Raw genomic sequence first — 18719 nt, forward strand, 5'->3', positions numbered from 1 at the left:
ACCTGGCATTGTCCAGCCTGCATTGATTTCGCCCCTTGCGGAACCGGCCTCTCTTTACAAAGAATCTGACTCTTCTCAGTGGTGTCTTTAAGGCCTGGGAGGTTCTTCCGCTGCCATATTCCCCTTGTCAGACACCCACGCAGATTCCCGATCCTGTTCTCTCTTCCTCCTGGGAGGAAGCTGGAGGTGTGCCCTGACCTTCACCATCAGATGGCTTATGAATTGCCCATGGGGGCCAGCAGTGATTTCTGTGTTCTCTGACTGCTTTCCCCAGAGTAGGGTACACGGTGGGAGACAGTCTGCTTTTGAAGTCAGAGACGTTTTCGAGCTGCTCAGATTTGTGTTCCAGTCATGGCTTTACCGCTCACTACTGTTTGCCTTGGATGAGTTGCTGGTCTCTCCATTTGCAGAATGACACCAACATTTGAGGGATGCTCTGAAAATTAGTAGGTGATATTTATTAAGTACCTAGCACATTTGTGTTACTTTAAAATTGCCTATCCCCTTGTATACATTCATATTTGTGTGTGCTAATTTGTATGTATTCCTCTGAGAATAGTGATTTAGGCATTGTAGATTTCAACAAATATTTGGGAAGGTTTTTTTTTCCTGATAACAATAGGAATAGTTTTGTTGTTGTTGTTGTTGTTGTTGTTGTTGTTTGTAGAGAAGGAGAGAAAAAGAAAAAAGGGGAGGGGGCAGAGGGAGAGGAAGAGATAGAATCTTAAGTAGGTTCCACACCTAGCATGGAAGGCAGAGGCTTAACCAACTGAGCTGCCCAGGCACCCCAAAGGGGGAACATTTTTATAGCTTTGGATCAATATTGATGCATTTTCTTCCATAAAGTTTTCGCCACATTAAATTCCCATCCATAGTGATCCTCTTTCATACCTTCTTCAATTCTGAGTATTAATTAAGAAAAACTGTCCATTTTATTAAGTGAAAATCTAATTGCTTGCTTTTTACTTGATTTTTTTCCTTCTTGTTTTAAATTTTTTTCCTTAAGGTTTTATTTTAATCACCTGGTGTTAATCACAGTAAGTGCATTCCTTCATCCCCATCACCTATTTTCACCCGCCCTCCCACCCACCTCCCCTCTGGTCACCATCAATTTGTTCTCTAGAGTGAAGAGTCTGTTTCTGGGTTTGTCTCTCCCCGCCCCCCCCCCCCCCCCCCCCCCCCCCCCCCGCTTTGCCCATTTGTTTTGTTTCTTAAATGCCACATAGGAGTGAAATCATATGGTATTTGTCTTTCTCTGACAAACTTATTTCACCTAACATAATACTCTCTAGTTCCATCCTGCAAATAGCAAGATTTTGTTGCTTTTTATGGCTGAATAATATTCCATTTGTGTGTGTGCGTGTGTACATATATATATAGATATATGTATATACATGACATCCTCTTTATCCATTCATCAGTCGGTGGACACTTGGGCTGTTGCCATATCTAGGCTTTGGAAATAATGCCGCTGTAAATGTAGGTGTATGTGTAGCCCTTTGAATTAGTGTTTTTGTATTCTTTGGGTAAATACCCGCTAGTGCAATTGCTGGATCTTAGGGTAGTTCTATTTTTAACTTCTTGAGGCATCCCCATACTGTTTTCCACAGTGGCTGCACCAATTTGCGTTCCCAGCAACAGTGCAAGGGGGTTATTTTTTCTCCACATCCTTGCCAGCACCTGTTGTTTCCTGTGTTTTTTATTTTAACCATTCTGACTGGTGTGAGGTGATATTTTCATTGTAGTTTTGATTTGCTTTGGATCATGAGCATCTTTTCATGTGTCTGTTGGCCATCTGTATGTCTTCTTTGGAGAACTCTCTGTTCATGTCTTGCGCCCATTTTTTAACTGGATTATTTGTTTTTTGGGTGTTGAGTTTTATAAGTTTTTTATATTTTGGATACTAACCCTTTATCAGATATGTCATTTGCAAATATCTTTGCCCATTCCATGGATTGTCATTTAGTTTTGTTGATTGTTTCCTTTGCTGTGCAGAAGCTTTTTATTTTGCTGTAGTCCCAGTAGTTTATTGTTGCTTTTATTTCCCTTGCCTCAGGGGATTATCTAGAGAAAAGTTACTTCGGCCAATGTCAGAGAAATGATTGCCTGTGCTGTCTTCTAGAATTTTTATGGTTTAAGGTCTCACGTTTAGGTCTTTAATGCATTGTGAATTGATTTTTGTGTATGTGTAAGAAAGTGGTCTAGTTTCGTTCTTTCGCATGTGGCTGCCCAGTTTCCCCAACACCATTTATTGAAGAAACTGTCTTTTTCCCATTGGATATTCTTTCCTGCTTTGTTGAAGATTAGTTGACCATATAATGGTGGGCTTATTTCTGGATTTTCTGTTCTATTCCATTGATCTATGCATCTGTTTTTATGCCAGTACCATACTGTTTTAGTTACTACAGCTTTGTAATATAACTTGAAGTTCAGAATTGTGATTCTTCCAGCTTTGCTTTGCTTTTGCTTTGGGTATTTGGGGTGTTGTGTGGTGCCATACAAATTTTAGGATTATTTGTTCTAGCTCTAAAAAATCCTGTTGGTATTTTGATAGGGATTGCATTGAATGTATAGACAGCTTTGGGTAGTATAGACATTTTAACATTATCTCTTCTTCCAACCCATGAGCATGGAATGTCTTTCCATTTCTTTGTGTCTTCAATTTCTTTCATCAGTGTTTTACAGTTTTCAGAATATAGGTCTTTCACCTCTTTGGTTAGGTTTATTCCTAGGTATTTTATTATTTTTGGTGCAACTGTAAATGAGATTGTTTTCTTAATTTCTCTTTTACTGCTTCATTATTGGTATAGAGAAATGCAGTGGATTTCTGTACATTGATTTTTGTATCCTGCAACTTTAATGAATTTGTTTATCAGTTCTAGCAGTTTTTCGGTAGAGTCTTTCAGGTTTTCTATGACAGACAACATGAGTATCATGTCATCTGCAAATAGTGGAAGTTTTACTTCTGCCTTACCAGTTTAGGTGCTTTTTATTTCCTTTTGTTGTCTGATTGCTGTGGCTAGTACTGGCTAGGACTTCTAGTACATGTTGAATAAAAGTGATGAGGGTGGACGTCTTGTTCCTGACCCTAGAGGAAAGTCTTTTATTTTTTTCCCATTGAGGATGACATTAGCTGTGGGCTTTTCATCTATGGCCTTTATTATGTTGAGGTATGTTCCCTCTGAACCTATTTTGTTGAGGGTTTCTATCATGAATGGATGTTGTATTTTATCACATGCTTTTTCTGCATCTAATGAAATGATCATGTGGTTTTTACCCTTTCTTTATTGACGTGATGTATCATGTTGATTGATTTGCGATTATTGAACCACCTTTGCAGCCCAGGAATAAATCCCACATGACAGCAGGGAATTTTTGTAATGTATTGTTGGTTTTGGTTTGCTAACATTTTGTTGAGGATTTTTGCATCAGTGTTCATCGGAGATATTGACCTTTAGTTCTCCTTTTTTGTGGTGTCTTTATCTGGTTTTGGTATCAGGGTAATGCTGGCCTCATAGAATGAATTTTGAAGCTTTCCTTCCTTTTGTTTTTTTTTTTTTTGGAATAGTTTGAGAAGAATAGGTATTACTCTTCTTTAAATGTTTGGTAGCATTTGCTTGTGAGGTCATCTGGTCCTGGACTTTTGTTGGGAGTTTTTTGATTACTGATTCAATTTCTTTGCTGGTTATCAGTCTGTTCAAGTTTTCTATTTCTTCCTGTTTCGGTTTTGGTAGTTTTTGTGTTTCTAGGAATTTATCCATTTCTTCTAGAATATCCAATTTGTTGGCATATAGTTTCTCAAAATATTCTCTCTCTTTTTTAAAGATTTTATTATTTGAGAGAGAAACATAGAATGAGTTGAAGGAGGAGCAGAGGGACAAGCAGACTCCCCACTGAGTGCAGAGCCTGACTTGGGGCTCCATCCCAGGACCCTGAGATCATGATCTGAGACCAAGTCAGATGCTTAACCGATTGAGCCACCCAAGCACCCTTCGTAATATTCTCCTATAATTGTTTGTATTTCTGTGGCATTGGTTGTTATTTCTCCATTCTCATTTGTGATTTTATTTATTTGGGTCCTTTCTCCATTTTTCTTGATAAATCTGGCTGGTGGTTTATCAATTTTATTGATTTTTTTTTTTCAAAGAACCAGCCCCCAGTTTCATTGATTTGTTCTGTTTTTTGTTTCTATATCATTTATTTCTGCTTTAATCTTTATTATTTCCTTCCTTCTGCTGGTTTTAGGGTTTGTTTCTTTTTCTTTTTCTAGTTCCTTCAGGTGTAAGGGTGAGGCTGTTTGAGACTTTTCTTGCTTCTTAAGATACGCCTGTATGCTTCCCTCTTAGAACCACTTTTGCTGCATACCGGAGATTTTGAACCATTGTATTTTCATTTTCATTTGCTTCCATGTACATTTTTATGTCTTCTTTAATTTCCTGGCTGATCTATTCATTGTTTACTAGTATGTTCTTTAATCTCCATGTATTTGTGGCCTTTCCAGAGTTTTTCTTGTGGTTGACTTTAAGTTTCACAGCATTGTGGTCAGAAAAGATGCATGGTTTGACTTCGATCTTCTTGAACTTGTTGAGACTTGTTCTGTGGCCAAATATGTGACCTATTCTGGAGAATGTTCCATGTGCCCTTGAAAAGAATGTGTATTCTGCTGTTTTAGGATGGAATATTATGAATTTATCTGTTAAATACATCTGGCCCAGTGGTCATTCAAAGCCATTGTTTCCTTGTTGATTTTCTGTTTAGGTGCTGTGTCCATTGATGTAAATGGGGTGTTAAAGTCTCCTACTCTTATTATCAATTAGTTCCTTTATGTTTGTTATTAACTGTTTTATGTATTTGGGTGCTCCTATGTTGGTTGAATAAATATTTATAATTGTTATATCTTTTTTTTAAAGATTCTATTATTTATTTGACAGAGAGAAAGATAGCAAGAGCAGGAACACAAACAGGGAGAGTAGGGGAGGGAGAAGCAGGCTTCCCGCTGAGCAGAGAGCCCGACGTGGGGCTTGATCCAAGAACCCTGGGATCATGACCTGAGCCGAAGGCAGATGCTTAACGACCGAGCCACCCAGGCGCCCCTAATTGTTAGATCTTCTTGTTGGATTTTTCCCCATATTATTATGCAGTCTCCTTCTTTGTCTCTTTTAACAACCTTTGTTTTAAGGTCTATTTTTTCTGATATAAGTATTAGTACTCTGGCTTTCCTTTGACATCCATTTGCATGGTAAATGATTCTTCATCCTCTCTTTCAATCTGCAAGTGTCTTGAGGTCTAAAAGTAGTCTCTTGTAGGCAGCATATAGATGTGTCTTGTGTTTTTATCCATTCTGTCACCCCATGTCTTTTGATTGGAGCATTTAGTCCATTTTCATTCAAAGTAATTCTTAACAGGTTTGTATTTATTGCCATTTTATCACTTGTGTTTGGGTTGTTTCTGAAGATTTTCTCTGATTCTTTCTTATCTTTAATTCGCCGGTTTTCTTGTCTTTGGTGATACATTTGAATTTCTTTCTCTTTATTCTTTGCATATTTATTAGTGGTTTTTGATTTGTGGTTACCATTAGGTTTGTATAAAACCTCTTCTGCATATAGCGGTCCATATTAAATTAATGGTCATTTAAGTTTGAACCCATTCTTTACTCTTCTCCTTCCCACGTTTTAGGTATATGGTGTCCTACTTCACATACTTTTATTTTGTAAGTTCCTTTACTGGTTTTTACAGAAATACTCATTTTTAATGCTTTTGTGTTTCCTGCCTTCATACTGTCATTTTTGGTCTTCCATTTCCACTCAAAGAATCCTTTTTAATATTTCTTACAGGGCTAATTTAGTGATCATGAACTCCTTTATTTTTTGTGGGTCTGTGAAGCTCTTTATTCTCCTTCTATTCTGAATGATAGTCTTGCTGGATAGAGCTTTCTTGACTGTAGGTTTTTTCCATTCAGCACTTCGAATATATCATGTCACTCCTTTCTGGCTTGGAAAGTTTCTGCTGAAAAATCTGCAGGTTTCCTTTGTATGTAACCCTCTTCTTTTGTCTTGCTGCTTTTAATATTTTTTTCTTTATCACTGTATTTTGCCATTTTAATTATAATATGTCTTGGTGTGGATATGCTTTTGTTGATTTTGTTGAGGGTTCTCTGTTCCTCCTGGGTCTGTGTATCTGTTTCCTTCCCCCAAGAGTAGGGAAGTTTTCAGCTATTATTTCTTCAAATAAATTCTCTGCACTCTTTTCTGTTTTTCTGGGACTCCTGTAATATGAATGTTGTTATGTTTGATGGAGTCACTGAGTTCCCTAAGTCTTTTCTCATTTTGCATAATTATTTTTCCTCTCTTTTGTTCAGTTCAATTACTTTCCATTACTGTCTTCTAAGTCATTAATTCATTCCTCTGCTTCTTCCAGCCTGCTATTCATTCCATCAAGCTTATTCTCATTTTGTTTATTGAGCCCTTGATCGCTGCTATATTATTCTTCATCTCTGTGTTAATGATCTTACTGATATTGTCCACTCTCTTCTCATGTCCACTGAGTATCTTTATGCTCATTGCTTTAAATTCTCTGGCTATGGCTTTGTCCTGTTCTTTCATTTGGGACAAATTGTTCTGTCTTTTCATTTTATCTGTCTCTGTGCCTGTTTCTGCGTGTTAGGAATGTCAGCTGTGTGTCGTATTCTTGAGGGTAATGGCCTTATGAAGAAGAGAGGTCCTGTAGTGCTCCGCATTATAGTGTCCTCTGTGCCCTAGGGCCTGGTGCTTCCAAGAGTGTCTCCATTGTGTGCTGTGTGCACTCTGCTGTTGGGTCCTGGCCACTTTATCCTACAGGCCAGTAGTCTGTAGAGGCTGCCTGCCGGTTGTGGGCAGTGTTTGGTCCTTCACGTGAATGGGGCATGTTTTAATTAGGCGTGCTCTAATTTGTTTGTTAAATGACACCTGTCGGGGCGCCTGGGTGGCTCAGTCGTTAAGCGTCTGCCTTCAGCTCAGGTTGTGATCCCAGGGTCCTGGGATCGAGCCCCACGTCGGGCTCCCTGCTCCGCGGGAGGCTTGCTTCTCCCTCCCCCACTCCCCCTGCTTGTGTTCCCTCTCTCGCTGTGTCTCTCTCTCTGTCAAATAAGATCTTTAAAAAATTTTTTTTAAAAATGACACCTGTCACCACCACCACCAGAACCACAGCCCTGCAGAACTCCCAGGTTGGGAGATGTGGTATGGTCAGGGGTTTGCATCTGCCTTCTGGGGGCAAGGGACCTACTGTGCTGGGTCCGAAGCAAGTGTTACTAGGAAAGGTGGTTTCACCAATATGTGGGGCGTATGGGGGGAGGGAGCTGGGCTTGCTGTAAGCAAGCTAGGTAGCAAGTGTTGATGCTGCACTGTTCCCACAGGTGGCTCTGTGCTTATGCTGAGCGTCATCGGGAGGGAAGGGAGGGGGGAAACATCAGCCAGCTCTTTTGTTTCCACAGGGGTCTCTTTATGAACACTGCCTCTCTGTGATGTGCTCTGAGATGAGCAGCTAACTTCCCCACTGTGTACCCCAGCTATTTCCATGCTGTGTGTCCATGTCCTTTTTGCCATGCCTTCCCTCCAAGATCAGCCCCAGTGCTCTTGAGACTCTTCCATCCACTCCCATTGACCTTTAAAGCTCCAGGCTTTAAGCTCCACTGGTTGCAAGAACTCATGAAATTTGGCCCCTTTCTCTTTCCAAGGCAATTGCTCTGGGAATTCTTTTTCCCCATGTGGTCCCCTATGTGCTAGTCTGTCTCTAACCCTTCTCCGCAGTCACCCCTCCCTCACTAGCACAGTGACCATCATCTGTTTCTCTCCCAACCTGCATCTCCACACCTCCTACCTTCCTTTTTTGTGGCCTCTTCTCTACCTTTAGTTGTGGAGTTTGTTCTGCCAGTCTTCAAGTGAATTTTGGGGGTATTTATGATGATCTGATAGATAAAAGTTATCTCCTTCTATTTGTGGGATGAGGCAAACCTAGGGTCCTCCTACTCCACTGTCACCTTCCCCTTGCTCCCCCTCAAGTGGAAGTCTACTTCATTATTGTAAACACATTTTCTGTTTGTGTTCTTTGCCAGTTACTTTTGTCAATCTATGATAAACTTCCACACATACAGTATATAAAGTCTTTCACTATCTTAATTGTTTTAAGTATTTATCCCTAGTCATTTGCTTTTTAATTTTGTTTGCAGTGAGGTTTCTTCCTTTTTCTCCTCTTTTCCCTCTGTTTTTCGGATGTATTAAAGTCTGTATATTTGTAGTTAAAGATGTTGATCTTTCCCTTTATAAATTTTCTTTATTTTGGTGTTTGTGCTTAAAAGTCATTTCCCTCCCAGGAATCACAAAAATATCCACCTATAAATTCTTTGTAAATTATTCTCAAGTTTGTTTTGGCATGAGTGTGAGGTAGGGATCCATTATTTTAATAGGAATGATTACTATTATTAAAGCTAATCATAAAAGGCTTTTTCAGAGTCTGTAGATATACATAAAAATACCAAAACAATTCAAATGGAAATATATTTGGGAGATTTAAAAAAAAACGTCTGTGTCTCTTTTATTGAGAAGATCCTACTTTGGCAGAGTTTTAGTTAATTCTAAATAGTTAACGTGCTGTATTTAAATTCGCACATTAAACTTTTTTTGCTATTCACTGAGTTGGCTACTGGAAGTGATAATATTTGGAATTCACCTTAATTTCTATTTCTCTGGATCACAGTCCATTTTGGGAGCAACCTGCCCTCCTAAACAGCGTCTCTTTTCAGGAATCGTGACTTTGTGGATCTTTCCAGTCTTCTGATGTCCCTGTTTTAGCTTCCGTGTCTTTAGTTTAGTGAATCATTCACCTAGTCCCAAAACCCTGGTTTTCCAGTAGTCCTACCTATTCTGAAACATAGTTTATGTAGATGACCTCAGGTAAGACATCATGAGATCTCTGATGACTTGGCAAAATCAGATGTATTCAGAAGAAGAGCACTAACCCTCGGTATTTCATGTTTTAGGAAAAGATGAAAGGCAAGAACAAGCTGGTGCCTCGCCTGCTGGGCATCACCAAGGACTCAGTGATGCGTGTGGATGAGAAGACCAAGGAAGTGCTGCAGGAGTGGCCACTTACCACGGTTAAGCGCTGGGCAGCCTCACCCAAAAGCTTCACCCTGGTACGGACTGGCAGTGGGGAGGACCAGCATGGCCTTGGGCAATACTGTGCGGTGGGGGAGAGAATACAAGCCCGATGGGTTTCCCTGGCCTTAGAGAGCAGTGTGCAGATAGTGGGAGTCCACAGAAGGCGGGGACTGGTCCAGTCTTCTATGTTCCTGATGCTGTCCCTAGCATGCCCTAGAAGGAAACTTGCTAATGCTCAGACGCTTATCAAATCCTCCCTCTTCATCTCTGGTTGTTTTAGAAGTTCCTAAGCATTGTGATATCTTGCTCAAGTGTGTTATCCCAGCCTGCCTAGAAACAGCATACTATACAGAGGAAATGGCATAGACTTTAGGGTAGTATTCAGAACCAGCTGGTCATCTCCCACTTCTGAGAGAGTTCTCTCTCCTCTCTGAGCCTTCATGTCATTAGCTTTAACATGGGAATCATAAGACCTATTTCGCAGAGGTGCTAAGATCAGACAAGATGATGATGATAAAATTCTCAGTGTGAAGTACATGGAAAGTAGGGAGAATGTAGTCATCCCAGGCCTTCAGACCTCTGAATTCTTCCTCCCAACCTTAATAGTTGCTCTTAGCAGATTATAATTGTGTTATTATCTTAACTATAGCCGCATTGACACATAAGAATTGATAGCGTTGCTATTTTGTAGGGCAAGTTGAGCAAGAAGAGAAATCAATGCTGAAAGTTATCCATCTCCTAACACTCCTGAAGTGTACTATTCTCCAGGTCTAGTGAATACTTGAAATTTCAGCTTGTATCTAGGTAAGGTCTCATAATAGGGCATCAGAAAAAAGGTATAAGGAAGGGGTTTTGGAGGGAGTATTTAGTTATCTAGTTTGATCATTGGTGGATAGACTCTTGCCAGTGGGAAGGAATCATCAGGAAATATACCTTCTTCCCTCCTGTAGTCGGTAAGAGCTCTACCTGCATGGCCCTTAAGAAGGGGTGTTCATACTTAGAGAACTGTGTTCTTCTCTTCCATGGTAGGAAGTTGTGGACAACTTGTAAAAGAGAAAAAGCAAATCAATATAAACGTGTTATTTAGAAATACTAGAAGAAACTGAAAGGGTTCAAAGTAGTTGCCTTTGGGGGTAGGAGGGATGGAAAGTAAAGATAGTAATGGCTAGGGCAGGGGCCTGCTGTGTTTTTTTATGTACCTTTTAGTGCTCTTGGTCTTTGAAAACTAGGTCCAAGTCCCGTTTTGTTGAAAACAAAAAGTTATTTTAAAGATAAACAAGAAATAGTTATGAGTCACAGTAACTACCTCAAGCACAAGAGAGAATGAATATCGATGTTTATTAAAGTTTGTAACATGTCTTATTTCTTTCCACTCTGAGCCTGAATTTAATTTCCAAGTGTTTGGAGATTCTCCTATTGTCTTCCTATTATTCATTTTTAGTTCAGTTCTGTTATGGTTGAAGGATATACTCTGCATAATTTCAAGTCTTAGAATTTTAAGATGTGGTTTATATCACAGGATATGGTCATTCTAGGAGAATGTTTGATGAGTACTTAACAAGGGTGTTAGGGAAATGTCAGTTAGATCCTGTTAGTTGATGTTGTTCCAGTCATCTCTATCTCAACAACAGTTGTGGATTTTTCTGTTTTTCCTTTCAGTTTTTACTGCATGTATTCTGAAGCTGTGTTTGGTGTTTACATATACATTTAAGATCCCTCTGTCATCTTCATGGAGAAGTTGTTTTACCATTTAGTTGTTTTGTTCCTCGTAAATTTGTTTGCTCTGAAATCTGCTTAATCTTAGTAAAGCCACTCATGATTTTTCAAATTAATGTTTGCATGATATATTTTTCTCCATCCTTTTACTTTCAACCTACCTATATTATATTTGAGACAAGTTTCTTACAGAATACATAAAGTCGGGTTGTGCTTTCTTAAAAATTTACTTGGTCAGTCTCTTTTAATTGGCCTATTTAGACCATTTATATCTTAACCTTGGTATGTTAGGGCTTAAGTCTACCATTTTATAATATTTTTCTGTTTTTTCCCCTCCATTTCTTTTTCCTCTTTTTTTCTGGCCTTCTTTTGGGTTACCTTTTAGAGTTCCATTTTGATTTATTTATAATGTTTTTGAGCATATCTCTTTGCTCAGTATATAAGTGATCTAGATATTACCAGATATGTAAGAATTTAATTATAACCCACAGGTGTGGATGTTTACCACTTCAAGAGAAGCTTAGAAACTTCTATTTAGGACTCTTTACACTCCCCAGTTTTTGAAAATAATTGTTTGAAGAACAATTTGTTGAGACTTTTTTAAATTGTATCTAGACATTATGGTTATTTAGGAGACTCTTGCTCTTACATATACATTGAACACCATGTGAGATGGTATTACAACTTTTGCTGTAACCATAGAATATGATTAAGTAAAACTCATGAGGTGAAGGATAAGTTACTACATTTCCTTCTATTTTTTTATCTATCCCACTGTTGTTTTATTTTTAACCTTCCCAGCCTCCTGTTACCACTTTCTTTGTGTTTGGAGAGCTTCCTTTAGCCATTCTTTATAGGTAGCTCTGCTAAAAATGATTCTCTTAGCTTTCCTTCTTCTGAGTATGTCCTTATTTCCCCTTCATTCATAAAGAATCACTTTGCCAGATATAGGATTAGTCACTGACAGTTCTTTCTTTTAGCACTTGAGAAATGTACCGCTTCTTTCTGGCCTCCATGGTTTCAGATTAGAAATTGTCGTTAAAGTTAGTGCTCATTTGTAGACAGTATGTCACTTTCTAAAGTTCTTGGTGTGGATTTCTCAGGATTCATTGTATTTGGATAATGCTCAGCTTCTTGAGTTTGTAGGTGTATGTCTTTAATCTGGGATATTTTCAGCCATTGTTTCTTTGAATACTTTTTTTTTTTTAAGATGTATTTATTTGAGAGAGCTTGTGAGCAGGTGGGGGGGGGAAGGGCAGGGGGTGAAGGGAAGAGAGAGAATCTCAAACAGACTCCCCACTGAGTACAGAGCCCGGCATGGGGCTAGAGCTCACAAACCCAAGACCATGACCTGAGCTGAAATCAAGAGTTGGACACCACCCAGGTGCTCCTTGAATACTTTTTTTTGTCCCACTTTCTCCCACTGTGGGATTCTGATGATACGAATATTGCATCTTTTATTGTCCCAAAGATCCCTGAAGGTCTGGTTTATGGGTTTTTTGTTTGTTTTTTGTCTTTTGTTGAGTCTGTGTTCTTTCAACTGTTGAGATTGACTAAATTCTGTTAATCTGTTTTCAAGTCTACTGATTTTGTGCTCTGTCATCTTCACACTACTTTATCATGTGAGCTTTTAAAATTTTGGTTGTTACATTTTTCCTTATTATAGTTGGTGTATGATTCCTTCTTCTGACTTATTTCTCTGTTGAAACCTACTTGTTTTGGGAGAATTTGTAATTGATGAAACATATTTTATGATGGCTGCTTTAAATCTTTATCAGGTAATTCCAATATCTGATTCATTTCAGTATTGGCATCAGTTGATTATCTTTTCTTATTCATATCATAGTTGTTTGGCTCTTGGTATGAGTAGTGACTTTTTAAAATTGTATCTAGACATTATGGTTATTTAGTTAGGAGACTCTTGCTCTTACTTAAATCTTCTGTTTTATCAGACAGTCATCTTGTTTAGATTTGGTGTAGCTTTCTGGTCTCCTTTTGTGGGCTTTTCAGTGCTGTTCTGGATTGTTTTGACACTGCCAGGGTTCTCACTCCAAACTTGATGGTGCTGTTTGTGAAGGCATTCCCTTGACCACCTGCTATTGACCTTTTGGGGATAGGCAGAAGCTACCAGGCCTGTCTTTGTTTATGCCATTGGGTGGAGGTCAGGAAGACATAGGCTTCACATGACCACTGTTGCAAAAGAACAAGACCACCGGCCTGTCTGGGTTGTGGAGCCAGGGCTGGGATGGCCTGGGCTTTCACTGCTCTGCAGGTACTGGTGGTGAGCACCAGCCCAGGTTGTGGAGGTGGTTTGAGGCTCCAAGATAGATCTCCATTGGGCTTCTCCTCTCCTGGTCCTTTGGCAAAAAAGGACAGTCTTTTGAAATCCTGCCTTTTGGAGATTCTGGGTTTCAGGCACCCACCTGGGAGTAATCGGATATAAAGGAAAACCCAAGAATTCACCAGAGTGTGTTTTCTCAAGTACTGTGCTCCATAGTCAATCTACCTTTCCAGCTTTCAGAGCCCTTTTACTAAATTTTAGGGTATTCAATTGTGTTTAAAGGGGAAGAGAAGGGAAAAGTGAGTCTATGCCATTTTGTTCCAGGACTAGGCCTCTTTACCTTTAAAACTGTAGATACGTGATGTAGTTATATTTCTTCTAATGCTGTTTTTTCAGGATTTTGGGGAGTATCAGGAAAGCTACTATTCAGTCCAAACCACTGAAGGAGAGCAGATATCCCAGCTGATTGCAGGCTACATTGACATCATCCTCAAAAAGGTATTTCATACTGACGCAAATTGGAAAAGCTGCCTTTTTTAAAACGCTGACTTAGATGATGCTGCTACCTGGAAAAAAAACAACAACACCACCACAAAACCACCGTAATTTGAAGTGCTTGATTCACTAATTTAATCTTAACATTAAGATTGCTTGAGTGTGCAGTCTTTAACCTCAAGATCCTACAAGAATTTCATTTTAGCTGCAGTTCATATTTATATTATTCCTGCCAGGTAATTAATGAGCAGTAGTGCTTCACTTAGCGAATGAATGAGACTAGCTAACCATTCCTCTGTAGATAGTTCTCTCTAGATAGTTCTGTTATGCTTTCCAACCTCTTTAGAAACCTAGGTTGAGGGTCTGAAAATGCTTTTCATATTTTTCATGAATTTTTTTTAAAGTAGGCTCCATGCCCAGTGTGGAGCCTACTCTGGGGCCTAAACTCATGACCCCAAGACCAAGACCTGAGCTGAGATCAAGAGTCACATGGTCAGCTGACTGAGCCACCCAGGTGTTCCTCATGAATTTTTACCAAATTACCAAATTTCATGAAGTTTTACCAAATTCCTACCAAATTTAGTGTGGTTATATACCATAGTGGTATACAGCCTGCCAAAGACTTCAAGATACAGCCCACTGAAATAACCAAGTTCAACTAGAACATCAGTATCTGTGTCTTGATTTTAACTGAATGAAATTCAGTCGATGCAGTAATAAGCACAGAAGGCATATTTCCATATTGTGTTAAACCATGTATTTATTTTATACTGTTACTTTTGTTTTTGTTCACCCATCACCTACTCCAATACAAAGAATTTTGAGTAAACCTCAACATTTTTGCTTCTGTAGCTCCTTTTAAAAGGTATCTTAACAGGTTCTTGCATCAAGACCTGCTGAGTTTCCTTTTTGTTTCGTTTTACCTCAGAAACAAAGTAAAGACAGATTTGGATTAGAGGGGGATGAGGAGTCGACTATGCTGGAAGAGTCCGTTTCCCCGAAAAAGTAAGTATTTTTAAGAGCCCCGGAGAACCCGCCTTCTCACTAAATGGGCAGGTTTCCTTGTGCCTACTCTGGGGTCTGTTGCCCTGAAGTCCGTCAGAAGGGGAGACAGCAGTGCATTATATAAATGAGTCTTGCTTCTCGAAAGATGGTTTCCAGACCATCATTATCAGGGTTGAGTGTATTCTTGTGGGGGTAAGAGGCTGTGGATTTCAGGGAGACACAGAACAAAATGTAACTCCATCTTTAGACACACTGAGTATTCATGAATCCTGTTCTGCAGTTGCTCATTTAAATTTCCTAATGTGTGTCATTTTCATCAAAGGCTGGAGAGTGGGTTTCTGTTCAATTCTGTGACAGTGGAGGAGTTATTGTTTATAGAACATGTGTCATGAGGCAGTAGAGGGAAGTGGTTAAAACATGGACTCCAGATCCAGACTTGCTGGGTTCAGATCTCGAGTCTGTCTCTTTTTATTTATTTATTTTTTTTAAGAGAGTGGGGGGTGGGGGGAGTTGCAGAAGAAGAGGGAGAGAATCTCAAGCAAGCTCCACACCCAGCGCAGAACCCGACGGTGGGGCTCGTTCTCACAACCCTGAGATCATGACCTGAGCTGAAATCAAGAGCCAGATGCTTAACCGACTGAACCACCCAGGCACCCCTTGGGTCTCTTTTTTAGTGTGTGGCCTTGGAGTTATTGCACATTTCCTCTGCCCCTTCATCTCAACTATAAAATGAGAATAATGATAGTACCACCTATATGCTTTATTTTGATGATTGAATTTTTAATAAAGCACATAAAGCAATGCCTGGCACATCATAAATATTTACTGTTCTTAACATTTTCATCATCATTTTCAATTCAGAACAGTCTCAAGTTAACCCCATTTTATAGGTAAGGAAACTGAGATTTTAAAATTTTTAAATTAACATCTAATAGGTGGTACTTTGGGAAAATCTGAGCAGCTGCTTCCCTTATGTTATGTAGAACATTGTGATAATAAGTTTCTTGCCTACATTTGACTGTGTATGTCTAGCATGCTGTCTCATTTCACCCCAATAACAACCCCCGATGTAAGAGATAGACCAGATGTTACCGCCTGTTCGTGACTGAGGAAGCCAAAGCTCTGAAAGTCACTTCAGATGCACACATGAGGCAGAGCCAGGAGTCAGTTCATATCTTGTGATGTTTCTTATAGTACACTGCCAGAAAGTTCTAGCAGATTCAAGCGTATTGAACTTGCTAAGTCATAGTAATTGCTTCTGGAACATTTCCATACTCTATCACTTTGTCCTGATTTGCTTCATAATCACCTTGAAGGTGCTTTTCCATTTGTCCCCTATTTTAGTACACAATTTGGAACCAAACCTGATGGTATGATGCGTTTCACGTACGTGGTACCCTCTTGAAGAGCACCTTAAGTCCTTGGAATTATTAATGACCATTAGCCTGAAATCAGTAAGCTAGTGCTTTCTGGCAGGGGTGAATTGTTCCCCTCAGAGGACTCGGCTGCACTTGTCCTTCTAAGAGCAGTTGAATAAGTGTCTGAGCCCAGAGCACTGAAGCTCTTTACTGCCTTTTACCACTGAAGCCCCTGCCCCTTCCCACTGCCTGGGGCATCATGGTGGGGTCTAATCAAGGCAAGCAGGAAGAATGGTCCAGGTTGGTTCCCATCACAAGACCTGCCACTTCTCCCTGCTTTAGACATCGGCTGAGATCACAGGATGCAGCTGACTTCCTCCTGGAGCCCCCACATCCACCCTTCCTAGTGCCAACCCCTCACAGACATTATTACTGTTCCTCTGTAGATGCCCGCTGTCTGGTATCCTGGCATGGCTCATGAGCTTTGCCTTGGGCAGTAGGGAATGATCTGTGGTGGTTGGAGAACCCTGGGACAGAGGCCTGGTCCCTTAATGCAGCTGCTCACCAAATCTACACACACACACACACCGCCTACACCTGTCTCTCCACACACACACACACACACACACACACACACACACACCCACACCCTACATCTGTCTCTCTGCACACACACACACACACACACACACCCCTACACCTCTCTCCACACACACAGACACACACACACACACACACACACACACACACCCTACACCTGTCTCTCTCCCCCAGACTCTCCCTGTATGGGGTCTGTCCTCTGGGCTCCTGCCAGATAGTCCACCTTCATATGCTCAAAGTCCTTACCACTCATTCTAAGAATATATCAGAAGTAAAAATTTGATATTTTTTTTTACTAGATGTCCTAGGAATCTTCCTAGGTTTTTTTTTTTTTTTAATCATCTGGAGGAGGTGCCAAAGTCTGTCCAATCACCAAGGCTCCAGAGGTGTTTAAGTGCCCTCTGTGGTCAGTGGCCTTGGACCTGGGGAAGAGAGCTAAGCTGTGGGAGATTCTCTTTTAGTTCCTTTCTACACTTCTCCTTTCAGTCCAAGGCTAAATGACCTCTGTCCCCACTGCCTAGAATAGAACCTGGCCCACAGTAGATATTTGTTGAATGAATGCTATTTCAGGTGGAATGTACCAGCTAATAGATCAATGTTTCCAAAACTTTTACTTACACTTGGAACATCATTGTTACAGAAACATAACAATGGTGGTGATGGGGGCGGGGGGGGGTGTCCTTAAGCAAAGCTAATTGTGTAATATCATGAACCAACTGGGAATGGTTATTTATCTTAATAACTATAAAAAGATTCATCTCGGGGCACCTGGGTGGCTCAGTCGTTAAGCGTCTGCCTTCGGCCCAGATCATGGTCCCAGGGTCCTGGGATCGAGCCCCTGCATCGGGCTCCCCGCTCCACAGGAAGCCTGCTTCTCCCTCTCCCACTCTACCTGCTTGTGTTCCCTCTCTCGCTGTCTCTCTCTCTGTCAAATAAATAAAATCTTAAGAAAAAAAAAAGATTTCATCTCAGGGTTCTTCTGAGTATTTTAGTGCTACTTCATTCACTGTTCTGTTTATGCCTCTTTTGAATTGGCCTCCACAGCATAACGCAGCAAACAACTGTAACACCTGTGGTATCTTATCATTACACTGTATGTGAGTGGCCACCCCGCAGTGACCAACCCCTGTCCCCTGCAGGTCTACCATCTTGCAGCAGCAGTTCAATCGGACTGGGAAGGTGGAGCACGGCTCTGTGGCACTGCCCGCCGTGATGCGCTCAGGCTCCAGCGGGCCCGAGACCTTCAACGTGGGCAGCATGCCCTCACCACAGCAGCAGGTCATGGTTGGGCAGATGCACCGAGGGCACATGCCCCCGCTGGTGAGGCTTCCCCCGCACTGGCCTGGGGTGTCAGTATGCTGCTTCTGATGTGCAGGGAGAGACACCAGCCCTGGGGAGAGCTTGTGTGCATCATCACATTCTCACCCGTTCCCATCTGAGCCACGGCTCTTCAGCTGCTGGTCCCAGTGCCTGGCTCCCCAGTGCTCTCTTTAAATGGGGTGTCTTGTGACTCCCTGTGTAGGATCACAGGTGTCCTCGGGGGCTGGAGAGCAACCGTGACCTCTCCACGTGACTGGTGATACAGAGTGTAGAGCCCTGCTTCCCTGTCTTAATAGCATCAAGCTGCTAATTAGCCCAGGATACCCCTCGGCGGGTCTTAGAAATAGACCCTGTTCTATAGTGATTCACACTTTCCCCTGAGCAGATCGTTTCTTCTTCCCACCGCTGGTCTGCCTGCTCAGGAATCATGTGCTGCTTGGGAAGAACTTTATAAAAGCTGAAAAGCCTCAAAGCTCAGAAGTAATTTGACTCTGAAGAAGCATGTTGACTGTAGGTTTAGGTGGAATCCTTTCGTACTTACTAAGCACACTTCTGGGGTGTAATACGTTTCCTATGCATGAGATCTTTTGTTCTCAGTACTCAAAGAGTAAAGTAGCCTCCCTGCAAGGACTCTTTCTGAGTCTTCTTGTCAGCTAATTAAGCTCTCCACACTCTCCTGATCGTAACCTCTCTATTGCATACATGCATATTGAGCATTCTATTAATAACAATCTCTACTCCCAGCCCCCTGCTTGAAATGGGAGGTGCTTGGGGTTGTTGAGACACACCGTGGGCCACTCTGTTTTGAGC

General features: G+C 40.9%; 1 protein-coding gene across 1 annotated transcript in view; it reads left to right on the top strand.

Annotated features, from left to right (window-relative positions):
* The window catches only part of TLN2 (talin 2), a 437998-nt gene that overhangs the window by 267463 nt on the left and 151816 nt on the right, over positions 1–18719 (top strand). Inside the window, exons 12-15 of the mRNA XM_035728108.1 lie at positions 9014–9169; positions 13528–13629; positions 14555–14631; positions 17729–17909. Of these exons, the coding sequence (XP_035584001.1) occupies positions 9014–9169; positions 13528–13629; positions 14555–14631; positions 17729–17909 (516 nt within the window). The remainder of the gene's footprint in view (positions 1–9013; positions 9170–13527; positions 13630–14554; positions 14632–17728; positions 17910–18719) is intronic.

The sequence above is a fragment of the Zalophus californianus genome, chromosome 6 (genome assembly GCF_009762305.2).
Source record: "Zalophus californianus isolate mZalCal1 chromosome 6, mZalCal1.pri.v2, whole genome shotgun sequence".
NCBI lineage: Eukaryota > Metazoa > Chordata > Mammalia > Carnivora > Otariidae > Zalophus > Zalophus californianus.